The sequence below is a fragment of the Vigna unguiculata genome, chromosome 7 (genome assembly GCF_037176805.1).
Source record: "Vigna unguiculata cultivar grain cowpea cultivar isolate G323 ecotype 2 chromosome 7, ASM3717680v1, whole genome shotgun sequence".
NCBI lineage: Eukaryota > Viridiplantae > Streptophyta > Magnoliopsida > Fabales > Fabaceae > Vigna > Vigna unguiculata.
The window spans coordinates 32,073,933-32,091,584 of record NC_140798.1 but is presented as its reverse complement, the minus strand read 5'-3'; the positions used below and the strand labels follow the sequence as shown (position 1 = coordinate 32,091,584).

Below are 17,652 nucleotides of genomic sequence, written 5' to 3'. Positions count from 1 at the left end.
AAACTTAAATGAGTGCGGACTTAAGCGAAATGTCTACTATACCCTTAACAAAATTTGATTAAAATGACTAAATCCACATACTTTTAAGATTGAATGACTAAATTTAACAAAAATTTTAAAAATGGACTAATTTCAATTTTTACTATAAGTAAAAGTTAAAGGACAAAAACATAATTAACCCAAAATAAAATTACAAATATAAGTAATTGCAAATATCAAATTACAAGTTGGTGAAATAGAGTCAATTTATCATTTAATATTTGTTGATCAAGATGAACAAGTTTAATTGCCTTTCAAAACAACGAGAAAACAACAAAACTAAAAATTTAACTTAGCATTCAATCATCGTTTTAATCACCACTTGGATCAATGATTTTGATTAGATTTTAATCACTCTTTGAACCTGTTGTAGGTTTCATATTCAATCAAATAAATAGCTTTTTTAAGGATTAGAATATTAGAAAGGGAAGACCTGTGTTTGGTTGGATTCCAACTTCACGACCAATTCTTTTTAAGAGCTAGGTAGATTTCTTTCTTTTGTAAACTCAATCTACTTAAAGATAATTTTTTTTTTTTTTAATTTTCTTTAAGTAACAGTGTTCATCCTTGAGAGAAGAAGAGTGTTATTGCACTTCTCTATTACTCAGTAAGATCAGTTTTTTTTTTCTCTTACTTCATCTTTTGCTTTAACAGTGAATTGATATTTTTGTTATTATGATGCCAATTATTTATATTAAGATGTTTGGTGTGGTACTCAAGTCAACATTCTTACAAGCATGAGTTGTTATGATTGATATTTTGATTGAAAATTTAGTTATCAGACGATATCGTAAAATTCACATTTGAATTGAATACGGGACCCTATACAGAGTTTATACAATAGACAGCTCGTGAAGAGTTTTGTTTTCTAATTGAATTTTTTGTCGGTAGATCCATAACATGAAATTTAGATTTTGTTTATGGCACAGATGAATGGTGAATGTGACTACAAATAGGTTTTCATATGTTCCTTTAACAGATGAATGTCCAATTTGTTTTTTTTTTTTTTTCAGAAAGGGTAATTGTTTAACTGCAATGGTATGTCTTATTATTATTGTATTAAGTATTGAAACGAGTATAGATTCTCTGACTTCATTAAACAATGAACTAAGCACCTCTTAGTAGACAATTACAGTTTAAGGTGAATAATTAAGAAACTTATGAACTAAAAAGAACACATTAAAAAAAAAGTTTGACTCTGCTCAGAACCGACACCCAGATGGTGCCAGAATGAACAGTGTCAATCAATCATACAATAAGCACACATGTAGGATAAGAGAGATTTGAAGCACTATCTATTCCAGTGTTTTCACATAATATGTTTATCATATCTAATCCTTAATACCAAATGGTGTCTTGAGCCTCATGACCTTATCTGTGCTTCCATTCTCTAGAGTTTCTTCCATCATCTGTTTCATCAGAGGAGGAGGGTCCCTCAGTGTTGGCTTCACTTGTTTGGCTGCTTTCTTTAGCCTTAACTTTTCCATTCTTCTTTTCTTCCTCATCAACACTTTTGAGAGTTTTCAAATTCACCATTGAATTGCTGTCTTCATCAGCTTTGTACTTGTACCAAGAGGCCCAGTAAAGGTAGTTAAAAAAGTTTACACAGCTTAGGATTGCTAAAAACCAATAGAACAAGTTAAGGTTGTTTTGATTCAAGTCTAAGCCATGCAACCATCCCTGCTTGCTTGGAGTGACCCTTTTGGTGACAGCATTAATGACATCCACAAAGACTGTACTTAAGAAGTAACCAAGAGACATGGACAAATATGTGAAAGAAGTTGACAGTGACTTCATTGTTTCAGGTGCTTCCCTGTAGAAGAATTCTAGGAGTCCTACAAGAGTGAACATGTCCGCAATTCCAAATATAGCATATTGGAAAGATAGCCAAAACAGACTTATTGGCCTTGAAGGATCCTTTAGTCCTTGATCCCTTCTTTTCACTTCTACTATGCCAGCTACTGCCATTGAAATGAAAGAAAGTACTAACCCAACACCAACTCTTTGAAGTGGAGTAACCCCAGAAGGGTGGTGAGTGATCTTTCGTGCGAATGGCACAAACATGAATTCATAGATGGGAATTAGGATGGACATGAAAAGCAGGGGGATCACTGGAATTGATGGAGCTGGCACAGTAAAAGAACCAAGTTTCAGGTTCATCATATTCCCCTGCTGAACTGAGAATGTTTGAAGTTGTGCTAAACAAGTGTTCATTATAATGGTGCTGGCTAATATCGGTAACATTCTGGTTAGGATCTTTACTTCTTCTACTTGCGTCACTGAGCACACCTTCCATGCTTCTGGCTCAATGTTCTGTTGAAGAATGCTGGCCCTATCTAGAAACCTGATTCAAGAAACAACACCATTAAAACAAATAAGAAAGAAAAAAAAAACAACGTTGTCATCAATTATTAACATGCATGGGAGTTAGCCATTGAAAAGCAATAAAAAAAAAAAAAGAAAGAAGAATCAAATCATTGAGGATACTGCTTGTATTGAGAAGGAAATTGCTTTTCATTTTATCAGAGAAGTACTGGGAACTAAGCCAACAAGAAAAACAAAAGAGGTTGATTGCAGATAGTACTGTAGTTTTAAAACTTTTTCACCGAGTTATTGTTGTCAGGAACTTATTTATTTTGTGTGATGTTTACAAGGGGTTCAGATATATTTTCCGTGACCTATTGATCATTCTCTGCATAGCTGCAGCTCCAAGCGTGCAGCAGTGATAGTAGTAGGCCCAGAGTCCTTGGCACTACCTACTACGTCGTACGTGAAGAAAAGAATCTCAACACGCCAATGTGCTGGACCATGTATTAGTTAATTGTCTCATCGCTCACAGAACATCATTAGGATGTGTTACATTATTTTGCAAGCTGTTAACCATGAATTTTGACCATGTACACAAGGAGTTACCTCATTTGGTTGGTATGTGCAATCCTCTCTAACTTAGCACTTTCATAGACCTCATAAAGTTCTTCATGTGACTCTGGCAGTGGTAGCTTCCGATTTTTGAAAGCCACGAAAATAACCTGCAGCGGAAAAACCAGGTTGGTTTGGTGCTTATTGCATATACAGTTTGATTTTGCAGGTTTGGATAAACTTCTGACAAAACACTCACCGAAAGTAATTTATTAAAGTTGTTGTATAACTGAACTGAAAAATGATTTTTAACTGACCTGAGTAATCTTCAAAATGGGGCTTTGACCAGGGGTTTTGACGCGGTAGAATGGCTTGCCAAGAGCAAGAGTGAGAAAGGCAATGGCGGAAGCTACTGTTACTATGGTAAAGCCCCAGTGCCAAGCCTTTTGGGTGCTAACCCAAACAACCCCAGTGACCCCTATAATTGATCCCAAGGTTGAACTCAGCAAAAGCCAATTGAAGAAGCTTGCAAGAGCCTTTGCTTCTCTTGGATTCTTTTCATCAAATTGGTCAGCACCGAATGCAGTCAAGGAACCTCTCACTCCTCCCATGCCCAAAGCCAATAAATACAATGACGTGTAAAACATGACAGCTATGCCCCCTTTGACACAGCTCGACTTGCCACAAGAATCCGGGTGTAAATGGTCCAGAGCAGCTTGAACTGTGAGCATTACCAAAGCCTGTGGGGAATCACAAACACCACAAAGAAATCAACTTTATCGTTTTCGAACCGCCTTTGTCTCATCGGACAGACCATTGGGATTTGAAATTTTCACATAATAACACACTTCGGAGATAATAATATTAATATATACAGTATTGTTTAGCACTTACCAAAACTTCGAGTGATCCGAAAAACAAACATGTGGTGAGTCTGTTGAGGTATGTGTCCGAGATAAAACCACCAACTAGGGAGAGCAAGAAAGTTGAGCCCAAAAAGGTTGTCAGGGTGTTGGCAGAGTTGGACAGATCAAAGTGCATCACCCCATAAAAGTATAGAACCAAGCTCGCCATGTTTGCTACAAAACCCATGTTGTCCAGTGCTGACAACACTGCATGAACAAGGAAGAAAAATATGAGATGAGGATGGTTTGCAAGCTAAGCTTCAGAACATTGTGCTTACTTACCGAAGATAAACATGGAAGCCCTGAATCCACCCTTTTGTTCTTCCTTCACCTCTTTGTCTCCCTGCATGAGAAAATCTGAAACTCATCAACAACAACAACAACAACAACATCCCTGTGAGGTAGAAGAAATGAGGTGTTGAATGACTAGTCTTACTTACCATTCTTGAGTTTCAATTGAAAATGGAGGTGGTGAACATATAACTGAAAAAGGAAGGTTTTTGGGACAAAGGTTCACTTCAGACAAGGATATGTGGTAAAGAGAGAAGTTTAGTTCAATGCCTTAAACTGTTTGCTTCTGATGTCTTCCATGCTATTTATCATGTTCCCTCTGTTCTCTTTCTCTCTTTTTTCTCTTGGACTCTGTGATTTGCGCACCAGTTTCAAATGACCAAATAAACAAACAAACAAATTACTGGTTGAATTATTATTGACACCAGGCTCACCACCAGAAATTTGAAACAGATGGTGGAGATATTTAAAAGTTTTAGTTTAAGGGTGCTAAAGCTTAATTATGGATGCTGATTCAATCAATGATGTTAATCAGGGCCATCATCGTGTGAGCCCCACAACAAATTCTGGAAAATGTGTATTCTGATTTAAAATTTTCAGTATTTACTTTTGTGGTGTTTTAAATCAGTTTTAAAATTTTTATACTTTCTAAAATAATACGTTTCCCACTGAATCTAGTAATAATAATAGTCAATTACAATTTTTCAACTAACAGTAGTTCAATTATTAGACTATTATTTTTATTCAAAAGTAATAAAATCATCATTTCCTATTAATAATTTGATTTATTACATTTTAATTCAGTATTAATATTTTATATTGAAATTACTTTTATATTTACATTAATTGTAAATGCTATTTTTTTAATTATTTTTATGTATACCACTAAAACAACTGTTAATTACTATAACATTTTTAATAATATTAAAAATTTAATTAGATTTTGATAATCTTTAATTGTTTGTGTCTAACTATGGATAAATAAACAGGCAAGAAATACAAGCTCATTTTCCAAAGCTGCATTGTACAAAAAGTGAAAAAGAAAATGCAATTTCCCCCTCTTGTGTGCAAAGAAAGTAAGAGAAGTGTGTGAAAAAAAGAAGATATTAATATGATTTTTATATTAATATAAGTAAATAGTTAAAATAGTAAAAAAAAAAATTAATTCATTTAAATTTCAATATATTTTTATTATGAATCATAATTTTTTATCTATTAAAATATTATTTTATCTCATATCCATCAAATTATTCGTTAACTTAACCAAATTTATTATCCAATTCAAACATAAGCTAAATATTTTGAACATCTATACTCATTTAAATTAAAATACTTTTAAAATGATTTAATACTATTAAAACATATGACCTATGTTACAAATTTATTCACTAAATATATTTAATTTTTAAAATTTATATTTACATATTATTATACCAAATATATATATATATATATATATATATATATATATATATATATATATATATATAATCTGCATATTAAATCAACTCATATGGAGAGCCGATTTCAACATCAATTTAATGGACGGTTTGTTATCGATGGAAAGGGAATGGTATATTAGGATAAATAAATTGAAAATAGTCTATTTAGAGAATATTTTCTTAAATTGAGATTATTCCAATAAAATTTCACATCTAAGACCACATATTATATTTGAGCTATTCTTCCCTTAATGTATAGCAAATAATTATTGTAAGAGTATTATTATTGGTTATGACATTAAAAAAAGTGGTCATTACATTTTCATTTTTTAACTTTACAAATTGGAATTGGAATAATATATTTAATCTTTTTGGATGCTCCAAGTTCAATTTTACATTGAGCAAAAGATGAACATAGCAAACAGATTGATTTACCTACACAATAACTGCTCCCTTTTTCTCCTGAAATTATTTCTATCTGTATACTTTTATAATTGCATATAAGGTTTCACACATTACATCTCATGTTATATCAAGGAAGATCTTTTTTTTTTAAATAATATTATCTTTTTTCTCTAAGAACTTTTCATGAGTAATAATACTTTTGACATTTTAAAATAAACTTTTATGATCATTTACATTCATTAAAACCTAAAAAAGAATGAAACTAAATTTTTTGGAAAACAAAATAAAGAGTTATTAAAACCTAATCAACCCAAGCACCGAGACAAATATTTAGGCTTTGGTTTGTAACGTGTATAAGGTTGTCTTGGGTGAAGAATCCGTTTGAGGAGGCTCTGTGTGAGTGTTCCTAAACTAGAAAGCTTTTGAGTAAAGCTCACGGGTGAATTTGAAAGGAAGAGGGTATACTTAGAGAAAAACTGGGAGTGGGGATGCCAACATTTTTCCCTCTTGATGCATACCATGTGATCCAGTGCCAGTGGCTACATTATCAAATTCGTAGACTGTTATGTTCTTTACAGCTGAACCCTGCATATATCACATGCTTTCCCTAATTATCCCCTCTTAATTATGTCCTCTCCATAATCTTCATAAGGAATAATTAATCATCATTAAGTCTTTCTGTAACTCTACACTAGTGTTATTGATGCTGAAATGTGCAAAGCTCGTGTTTATACATTTTTAATTTTTGGTGATGCAGGGTAGGAGAGAATGAATCGGGTTCAAACTTGTCCTTGGTTTGGCACTAGACAACATTGTCAGAAGGAAAAGGATCCAATACTATCCCTGCTATGGGAAAAACCACAATTACCCCTACAATTTACCAGACCCACAATTCAACATGCCCATTTCTCCAAAATCGACCTTTCATCCTCCAGTGACAAGTGGAGCTCCATCATTTTATCTGGGTCGCAAAAAATATAGAAAAAACAACATTTTTAAGAGGACATAGTTGAATGCTTCCTTTTGAAAAATGTTACACAAAAAAAAAATGCAGGTCCAAGCCGGCATGCAGCATCAACCTGCCTTCAAAACTGTAAAAAAACAGAAAAAAATCCTAAGTCAAATACTAAACCAAGGGTCACATGATACAGCTAATATGCTGTCCTTCATGTCCGAGGAAGCTCCATTGTTAGGCAAAAGTTCACGAACCTGAGTTTACCCTTCTTATATGTTCTCATTGAAACTCAGTTTCGCCTTTTGCTTTGGTGTTTAGTCTAGTTCCAATGATAAAACTCGCTTCTCCTTTGAACTGTCTCTTTCAAAATAGCAATCTTACTTCTACTATGTCAATCATACTAAACCTTTTTCTGTTTGAAAATCGTTGTCAATGGGAAAGCGCTTTCTTTAATTTTGGTATGTTCCACCCTGTTCGATTGGTGTGTTTACTCAGTCCCACCAAATTCCCGAGAAAACAAGGACACCACAGAGCAGTATCAGTATCTGTATTCTAAGGCTTCCTGTCAAAGAATTTCCAACTCATGCTATTGTCCTTTGAGTAGAATGTCAAAACATTCCGTGTGATAAATGTCCCGCATCGTAGAAGTCAATAAGCTGGAGTTGGATTTGGTTTCATATAATTGTATATTCATGATTGAAACTCTAGATTATTGGTTAAGATACATCGTAACAATTGAAAATTAAGGATTGTTGAAAGCAGCCAAAACTGCCAGCAAATTCTGAACTTAGACTTCAAAACTAAGAAGGATATATAGTTGCTCATATCCCACTCCTTAAAAGCATAGGTAGGACTAGGATCAGATGTAGTCAGAAACAAATTCTCTTTGGTTCAATATATAAATGTAGGCTAACAGGTGAAAGAGTGGTGGAGTTATTGAGTTTCAAATTTACACTTTGATGGAAGATAAAAGTAACATGTTAATGCCTTGGTGGGCGTCAATTAATAGCCACCTTGGTCCAGTGTTGGGAGAAGTTGGCAATGCAGTTGAAAAATTTGGACCAAACCTATCAATTTTTAGTCTCTGTGACACAGCCTTTTTGCGTGTGTGTGGCATTCTATGAATGAATATAATAATAGTTTGATAAAGGCTATATAGATGCTTCTGCATCTCATCAAAGGCACAGTGTTATGGTCCTTAGTTCATAAATGTTCTTTTTCATAAAGTTTGATTTGTTAACCCCACCCTCCATGCTTTGTGCTTGTCAATGACACACCCTTTCTATCACTTTTTTTTTACTCACAATGGTCCATGACTTTTCCAAAGTGATTGAGCATGTGTGTGTTCTCTTCTCTCAAGTTACACACATCTTCTGTTCTCTTTTTCTTCTACGACTTCCCACTTCTAGACACATACACCGTGTTCCAGTAGTTTTCAACCTTCGCAGTTCCACTATTGTTGTTTCTTGTTGTCCACGACACCCTCCTGCTATGCTGTGACTTCGTGCCAGAATCTGTCCGCTTCTGAGTGTGCCTACGTATGCGTGTGAGGATCATTCAATTCAATACTTGTTTAACAAAACTTCCAAAACGCGACACTGTTAAACGGAACTTCATCAACCAATCTTCAACTTTTATTTTTTATGTTCTGGCGTCAAATATTGAAGAAAAAAAAAATGAAGTCAAAAAACTAAGATCGAAGTATAGTGTGGTGGTAATAGTAGTAGCTGGCATTGGCGTGTGGTGTATAGTGTAAGTGCCTCATGTGTCGCTTCAAATTGATGATTATTTAGTTCGTGTTGTGGAAGTGAAGGGACTTGACCTTGGTGGCGTTGGTGTTATTGTAAAGTATAAAATGATGGTGGCGCCTAAGTGTATAGCATGCATATGGTTTGTGTCTATGAAACTCCTTTTAATTATTGCCAAGGAACAAAACTTAGGGAAAAAGGTTGGGGCAGGTAACACGTGGAGTGTACTTTGGAAACATGAATGATTTTTTTTTTTTTTTTTCAGTTTTAAAGTTTATATTTAAAAAAAAAAATTAGAAAAATTATAACACAGTTTATTATTGTTTAAATCAAGTTTTTGTTTTAAATTGAATCATTTAGCTTAAGTTAAGAAAACAGTACAAAATCAATGACTTTTTTGGTTATCAAAGAGAGAGAATGTTAAGTTATGTCGAATTGTCTATTACCAAAAAACATGTCAACCTATGGATTTAATTTACTATTATCCTGGTTTTGACTCTACTATTTGGTTATAACTATTGATTATTACACATGCTTAAATTGTGTAATAAATAACACATTAATATGATTCCTGAAAAATGTGTCTTGACAATACTAGAAGATAAAAGATTAGAAGACTTCACTCACTACCGTGAAAAGGTGAGACCAAATACTTTAAAAAGATTCTACCGCGTGTGGAAAACATCATGGGACACTGGACATAATGGATTTCATAAAGAATACCACAAACCAATATTACTGAAAAGACTAACAAGTGATTGAATCTATTTAGGTTTATTCTCTCATCACTTAGACACAGATTTACTTAAAAAAAATTATTAGTAAGTGATGAAGTTGTTCATTTCAATATATTTGAGATAAAGAGAGGAAGGAAGATGACATTCCTCTGTTCTTCAATCTTCTTTCCTAGACCATAATTTGAAGAGATAGATATAGGACAGATTATATTTATGGGTTCAGTTTATTTTTTAATTTAATTATTATAATAATGTGAAAAAAGACTTTTAAAATTATGTTTAAAAAATGATTAATAGCAAAAATTTAAAAATTATTATAAGAAAATGTTTAAAAATTAATTATTAATTTTAAAACTTTTTATAAATATTTTCTTATTAAAATATGTTATTTTAATTTATTTATTTTAATATTTTTTAAAAATAAATCTAACTCATCTAATTATAATTTTAAATTATTTTTAAAATCAAGAACAATTTAATAATATTGTTTTTTTTATTAAACTTAATTTTTAATCTATCATATACATCAACTCAATCATAAATTTTCACAAACTTTATCTCAAAATTTTCTATTTTTCCTATTTAAGGTCAATGGTCAAGAATATGAACAGCCTACATTATCATAAATGCATATATGATATTCATTGAATCATTTAGAAACTTTCGTAATCAAAAACTTTACTTCAAAATCTCCATGGAAGGTTAATGATAAAGAGCATCAACCGCTTCTATTATAATAAATGCATGTATTGAAGGACAACTCAAACTTATTCCAAAATGGATCACAATTATTACTCTTTAATCAACAAAAATGTATTATAGATTGTTTAATAGAAGAGAAAAGTAAAAGCAACAAGTAAATAAGTTGATAAAAAAGTCTAAACAAGTGAAGCAATATATAATTAAATAAATAACTAAGAATAGTTTTCACTGTATGTAATTTTTACCTAAAACATTTATAATTAAATGTTAGTTATTTGTAATATTTTAAATTTAAAATGCCTAAAAGATTAATACATAACATAACAAATATTGAAAATAGTATAATAATTAATCTATATAAAATTGAAACAAGTAATATATGTAAGTCCTTTTTCTATTCTTAAAAAGTTTGGACCTGACCTTTCTTTTTTGAAAATCCAAGACCAATCCATCGGGGACCTCCAGAACTCCCACTCAGTCTCACTCATTCTCATTCTACTCTTTTCTAGAAACGATTCCTATCCTCCATCTAAGGGCTGAAATTTATAACTATGCTAAAACCCTTCTGGAAAATTATTAACTTAATTGTTATGTTATTGACAATTGTTTTGTGTCTTAACTTTCTTTCCAAATATATTATGGATAACTACAATATAAAATATTTAAGTTAGTACCTATGTACTTCGTTGTGTGCTCTTTGATATGTTATTTATGTGATGCTTTATTTAGTATATTTATTCTATTTAAATGGGATATTGTAAGATATAAGAAATTAAGAATTATGAAAAAATATATCAAAATATAAAATATAGTGATAGAAAAAAAAATCTTAATATTAAACAAAATCCATGTAGTTTATGAATTAGAAGTTTTTTTTAGTAAACTATTTTAAAATACTTATTAAAAACTTTTGTAATATTGAAGACCTTTGTATTGAAGAATTTAACTTATATAATAGTGGCTAATCTATTATTATATTGAATTATTTTTTTAATAAAATTATAAAGATGAGGTTTAGTAGCTACAATTTATATTTTATTTCTTGTTTTCTATTTTTTTTTATTTTATCCTATAATAAAACGCACTTGGAAATCTTAAAATGTCCGACTGATCTCACAAAACTTTAATTATTTATTGTTAAATTGTTATATAGTTAGGATTCTTTCTTATTTAAACGTAGTTTATAACTTATCTTTTGTTAAGATTGATTTTAATTCAATTTTCTCTATATTTTAGTGTTTCAGCCGTAATATTTCTTCTGATACATTATTGAATATGACTTTTCAAGTAACCAGTGATGTTTAAAAATATTTTAAAATTTTCAAAATTTTATTTATAAGTGGATGTAAATTTTTAAAAAAATTAAATATATTATTTTTAATATATATATATATATATGTATGTATATATATGTACATATATATACATATATATATATATATATATATATATATATATATATATATATATATATATATATATATATATAAAGTATCAGGTTATTAAAGCTCCCCTCAACTCCCAACCACGGCAAGTAACCTTTTAAGATTAATGAATTACATTCCAGATCATAGTCTTCACATAAAAACAACCATATTATATAAAATTATTATTTAGTAATTTTTTTTTCCAATGTCACATAATGTAACGTACTGTGGCAACGCAGCAACGTTACACATATTTACGTGAATGACAAATGGCGCAGCGTGGCACTCTGTTTTAAAAATGTTTCTTCAATGGATTTTTTTTTTTCAAAATTCAAGATTAAAAAAACACGAAATTATTTGGAAGATGAAAATAAGGAAAATAATTTTATATAGACTGAGAGAGAAAGAAAGGACCAAATTATAAATAGTGGTATTAAAACTGCATTACTAAAACTGACTTAAATTACAAATCTTATGTACACAATAAATATAACATAAGTCTCCATCTTTTATTTTATTTTTCTAAGAAAAAATTCAACTACAATAACCCACACCCCCATATATCTGACTTCTTATGTTATTGTTTAACAATGATAATGCCAAATGATCTTTTCAAGTATTTATAATATATTTTGAAAAACAGTTTTCAAGCGTGATATATTTTTTAAAATTTTTATGTATGCAATTTTTAAGCTATAATACACAAAAATTGAATAAAAATCCTGGTAAATCCATCATATCTTATTTTTTGAAATACAATAAATAATTTCGGGTTTTTTTTTTATTAAAAAACAAACATTCCTCCTTTTACCGTTGCATATCTTGATGGGGTGGGAAAGAGATTTGATGGGTGCAGTATGTATAGGGTTTTCTTTTTCATTCGAATTTTGGGCCGATAGACAGGATGGGCTGAGAGGCCCAGCAAAAATAAATTATCGATTGCTGAGGAGAGTAGTGCGCGGGAAACAGTTTGTTCTCTCTCTTTCTTTTTCTTCCTCTTCTCTTCTGTCACACAGCACTCTTTCATTTAATTTTTTCTGCAAATTTCTGTTTTCATTGGTAGACTACCCAAATGGGTATTAAGGTAGTCACTTTTTCATCATCCTATTCCTTCGTTTCCCTTTCAATTTATTGTCATTAATATTAATTTTGTTAATGACGATTGTTTTCTAGGGTTTAACTAAGCTTTTGTCGGACAATGCTCCAAAGTCCATGAAGGAGAACAAATTCGAGAGCTACTTCGGTCGCAAGATTGCTGTTGATGCCAGCATGAGCATTTACCAGTTTCTTGTCAGTACTTTCCTTCACAGCACTTACGCAGTTTCAACAGCGATATTGATGCGTTATAGTTATGCTATTAACTTAATAATATCACGTGTCGTGTCTTGGATTTTGGTGCAGATTGTTGTTGGAAGAAGCGGAACCGAAATGCTCACTAATGAAGCCGGTGAAGTTACCAGGTATGTGCAGTAATAACTTCATATGTTTACAATTAGACAAGATTAATTGTGATTCGGGGTTTTGGATTCAGTGTCTTCCTTTTGATGATAAATGTGGTTCGCTTTGTATGATGATGGTGTTGGTTATGTGTCTTGTAGTCATTTGCAAGGGATGTTTTCACGGACAATCAGACTTCTTGAAGCTGGGATGAAGCCAGTGTACATAACTATGGATTTTAACTTACTTAAGCTTTTCTTTTCTTGTAACCCTCCGAGGATGATTTTTTTTTTTGTTTTTCTTTGTATAGATTGTATTTGCTGAGTTTTTCTATTGCTGGTGTGCAGATATGTTTTTGATGGGAAGCCACCAGATTTGAAGAAACAAGAGCTGGCAAAACGGTATTTTTAGTGCATATTCTGTTATTTTTAGAGAGTTATGATCTTTGTTATGAGGTGGGGTTGTTATATTACTATAGGATTGTAACTTACAGAAAGTTCCTCAATAATGCTTTTCATACTGAAATTCTGTTAGTTATTCGAAGAGGGCAGATGCTACTGAGGATTTATCAGAAGCCTTAGAGGTATATGCGCAGTTTGTTGTTGTTTTTTCTCTTGAGTTCCTTTTGTGGCAGTAATTTTTCTTCTCTTAAAATCAATATATTCTCATCCGTGGACGGATTCTTCTTGTCATTTAGAGTGCCAATAAAGAAGACATTGAGAAATTCAGTAAACGGACGGTGAAGGTGGGCTTTTTGTTTCTTATTCGCTTTTATTTGAAAATTTTTGCACGTTGTAGATGGAGAAAGAAACATGGATTTTGGTACATGGTATTTGATGCTATCTCCATATTCTTGTAGGTGACAAAGCAGCATAATGATGACTGCAAAAGACTTTTAAGACTTATGGGCGTTCCCGTTGTTGAGGTCACATTGCATTACTAACGTATTCATTGTTCTGTGTGTTTTTCCCATCTGATTAAATTTTGGGTTCTACAGGCACCCTCAGAAGCAGAGGCTCAATGTGCTGCACTTTGCAAAGCTGGAAAGGTAAGCTCATACCTGTTATGTTTCACATGATTTTTGAACTGGTTTCTTGAAAACTAAAGTGATAATGTTATTGCTAATCCTTTTAAAACAATAAAGAGACTTCTCGGAAAACAAAAAGATTGAATACTGATTTAAATTTTTACCACTTTTTCTTATAAAATCCATTTAAATTTCAGTTATGTTCTTGCTTTCGTACCTCTTTCTTTGGATAAGCATGCCTTCAGATAATTTTATCAACTCATTCCTTCTAATTAATTGGCAGCATTTCCTTTAATATAAGCTTTCTATAGAATTTATGCTGAATGATTTATATATTATAGGTTTATGCTGTGGCTTCTGAAGACATGGATTCCTTAACATTTGGTGCTCCTAAATTTCTTCGCCACTTAATGGATCCAAGCTCAAAAAAAATTCCAGTGATGGAATTTGAAACTGCAAAGGTCCTTTTAGCTTTCAAGATAATTTAGTTTTTTACTTTCTGACATGCTCACGTTGGCATTACTTTGGTTTCAGATTTTAGAGGGGCTAAATCTGACCATGGACCAATTTATTGACGTATGCATTCTTTCTGGCTGTGATTATTGTGAAAGTATTCGAGGTATATTTCAACCCATATTTATTTGTATGATGTCTGATCTAAACTTGGTTTTATGATGTTTGAATCAGCTCTACATGCAATGTATATGGTGTAATTGATAAATGATGTGTGCCACAGGAATTGGGGGACAGACAGCTTTGAAACTCATACGTGAACATGGCTCGATCGAAAATATGCTGGAAAACATAAACAAAGAGAGGTTTTTTCTTTCTATTGAAAATTACCATCTTTTGCTTATGCAATTTAGTTTGTTAGTCGCATGACATAGCCTTGTGGAATAAGGTTTACTTGTTTTATGACAACAAATCTAAAATACTTATTTTGAAGGCTAGGTTCATGATATTTAATTATGATATTGCTTTTTCATCCTTGGAAGTACTTATAGTGAGTGCATTGGTTAGGTACCAAATACCAGATAATTGGCCATATCAGGAGGCTCGGCAGCTTTTTAAAGAACCAATGGTCTTAACTGATGAAAAGGAACTTGATATTAAATGGACTGCTCCAGATGAAGAAGTAACACATTCCGTTTTAGAACTTCAATATCATTTCAAATGCACATGGACTCTATACCGAAATACATTATATCTGTTTGTCTATCTATCTTATATATTATGTTCTTTGGCAATATAATTAAGTTGTATTATGTTGCTTTACAGGGGTTAATAACATTTCTAGTAAATGAGAATGGCTTCAACAGTGATAGAGTGACCAAGGTGAGCTCTCTAGTATTATTTTGGATTGCTTTAGTACGATTTCAATTGCCTCTTCAGGAAAATTCAAATGATTTACATATGAATGTTAGGCAATAGAAAAGATTAAAGCAGCAAAGAACAAATCATCGCAAGGCCGGTAGGTGATTCATAAGTCTTTGGACATTAGTGTTAAACCTTTCTCTTTTCTTCTGGTACCTAACTCCTTAACTCCTTGTTTTTCTTTGTAAATAACAGACTGGAATCATTTTTTAAACCCACAGCAAATCCATCAGTACCGATCAAACGCAAGGTATGTATTTATTATGTCTATCATCAACCAAGAAGTGGCCATCAGTAATTATTTTAATTTTTCTGAAAACTTGCAAGTTCTTCACCAAAACTTTTACGGTCAGAATTTTGGTTGGCTGTGATTCAGTTAATCTGTTTTTTCTCCCTAATTTATCTTGCTGAAACTAAATGATGAACTATTGTTTCTTTGCATTATATTCATCATCTTAAGGTTTAATATGGATGATGAAAAAACTCTCCCATTCCATGAAAACGTATCATTAACATAATCTGTGTGAAGAATAGAGTATTAACTTTTGGAAGTTTAAAGTACAGATACAGGCCATGTTCATGTGTCAAATCTGACACTTTGTTTTCTTATGATTGAATATCTGCTAAAAAAATGCGATGAGAAACACTCTTGTTTGTGTGCAAGCAAAATGTTTATCATATCATCTTCACCCTAAAGTGGATTTTGAGCTCTTCAGCCCCCTTTCTTGTTCATGTATGCTTTTCACTGGTAATAATTCCAAATCAGAGAAAAGAACCAAAAGCAGGAATTTTTTCGCCATATTTACTAGAAATCTTAAAATCGACATGCTAGATAATTTTGGCTACAATTAATGGCAGGAAATCAAATTCATGCTTAGATCTTTCAAACCAGCAATTGAGCATAAGATGTTCTCTCTGCAAACTTGTAACTGGTCAAGGCCCATGGGTTTTGGCAACTTGAGCTTGCCAATGTATAATCTGGGTTCCGAGCTCCATACCTTTGTCTAGAGGTGTCTGCTTTGGTGCCTGAAGCTGAATATCCCTGGTGAACCTCCAAAGTCATTCTGTGCTTATGCATAATCTATCTTTCAGTGGCCAACATATAAGTGTTAACATGATTACAGTCCGAGTGATAAATTATAGCTTTTTACAATCTGTTCTGATATTATAGTGATTCTTCTACAAACTTTGCTTGAGTAGTTTTGAAAACTATGTCAAGCCTTCTTACAATGCTCGAGCATATTTTATTGCCAGTATATGTATATCTTTTACCTTTGATTTATTGTCTGTGGCTTCACTTTTAATTCCTTTAGCATGTGGGTTTGTGGATCTTGACAATTACTATTATAAACTTGTTTAGGAAGAAAAGCATTAGGGACTGCATAGCTTGTTTTACCTTATTTGAATGTCCGTTATTCTGTGTCATTGTTTAGGAGATATTTCATCTTTTTCTTTTTTGCTGTTTTTTACTATTTTTCTCTTTATATGTTTTATTATCCAACTTATTTATTATAAAAGGCCATCCATTGTATATATTATTGGCTTCTGCCCTAATTGCTATATTTTTATAAAGCTCGACATGAACGTTAAAGTTGGATTGGCACAGTAACGATCAATAGACATTATACTTGTGGTTGAGTTGGTTATGTGAAATTAACATTTTAGGTTGGCTACCTGGCAAAACCCGAGTAATGGGTTGGTCCCCTTCCTTTATACCCTTGATCTGCTTTAGAAGAACCATCTGTAAAAGTATATGCCGATAGAAACTGAACAAACAAAATACTTCTTCCCTGTTAAATAAGGCATTCAATGAAAAATACTGGGAGCAGTCAAACCACCACTCTCGAACAAATTACTGTTATGCTTTGGAAGAACCATGCTTTGACAACTTTTTTTGGACAGGAAACACCACCGAATAATGCTAAAGAAACTAACAAAAAGGCCAAGGGTGCTGGTGGTAGGAAGAAGAAATAGTTGGCTTTGTGTCTTGATAAGGTTAGAGTTCTGAATGTCATTCAACTTTTTTCATCGTGTATTTAACTTCACCTGGTATTTTGCATGCTTTACATCTGTGACCGTGCCTCTATATTTTCCAGGTATGTTGCAGTTAGCCTGAAGGAGGATCAATGCGGTACTTCATTTTACAGAGATACTCTCAATCCTCCATGTAATTTAACTAGTTTCCTTTCCTGCTGCATTCCATGACTATTTGACTTAATTTTGTCAATTCTGGATATTTGCACTCACCAAGTTGTAGTTATAAGTTACTATAAATTAAGGTTTTGTTAGAGGCTTCTTCACTGG

The 17,652-nt window shown here is 32.1% G+C and overlaps 2 protein-coding genes across 2 annotated transcripts; one reads left to right on the top strand and one right to left on the bottom strand.

Annotated features, from left to right (window-relative positions):
* Window positions 1-1,174: 1,174 nt before the first annotated feature.
* Window positions 1,175-4,514, bottom strand: LOC114189820 (protein NRT1/ PTR FAMILY 4.5-like). The gene is made up of 6 exons (XM_028078521.2): window positions 4,244-4,514; window positions 4,086-4,146; window positions 3,793-4,010; window positions 3,216-3,638; window positions 2,953-3,068; window positions 1,175-2,383 (listed from the first exon to the last, which is right to left on the bottom strand). Exons 1-6 carry the CDS (start codon window positions 4,244-4,246, stop codon window positions 1,411-1,413), a joined length of 1,794 nt encoding a protein of 597 aa, XP_027934322.2. The 5' UTR covers window positions 4,247-4,514; the 3' UTR covers window positions 1,175-1,410.
* Window positions 4,515-12,448: 7,934 nt separating this feature from the next.
* Window positions 12,449-16,394, top strand: LOC114189546 (5'-3' exonuclease family protein). The gene is given in 18 exon segments (XM_028078139.2): window positions 12,449-12,594; window positions 12,684-12,800; window positions 12,912-12,970; window positions 13,109-13,168; window positions 13,295-13,348; window positions 13,482-13,530; window positions 13,645-13,692; window positions 13,807-13,872; window positions 13,945-13,995; window positions 14,316-14,435; window positions 14,509-14,593; window positions 14,711-14,792; window positions 14,995-15,109; window positions 15,253-15,309; window positions 15,399-15,445; window positions 15,544-15,598; window positions 16,207-16,340; window positions 16,342-16,394. Coding segments are annotated over 18 exon segments (1,248 nt in total). The 5' UTR covers window positions 12,449-12,582; the 3' UTR covers window positions 16,379-16,394.
* Window positions 16,395-17,652: the final 1,258 nt, after the last annotated feature.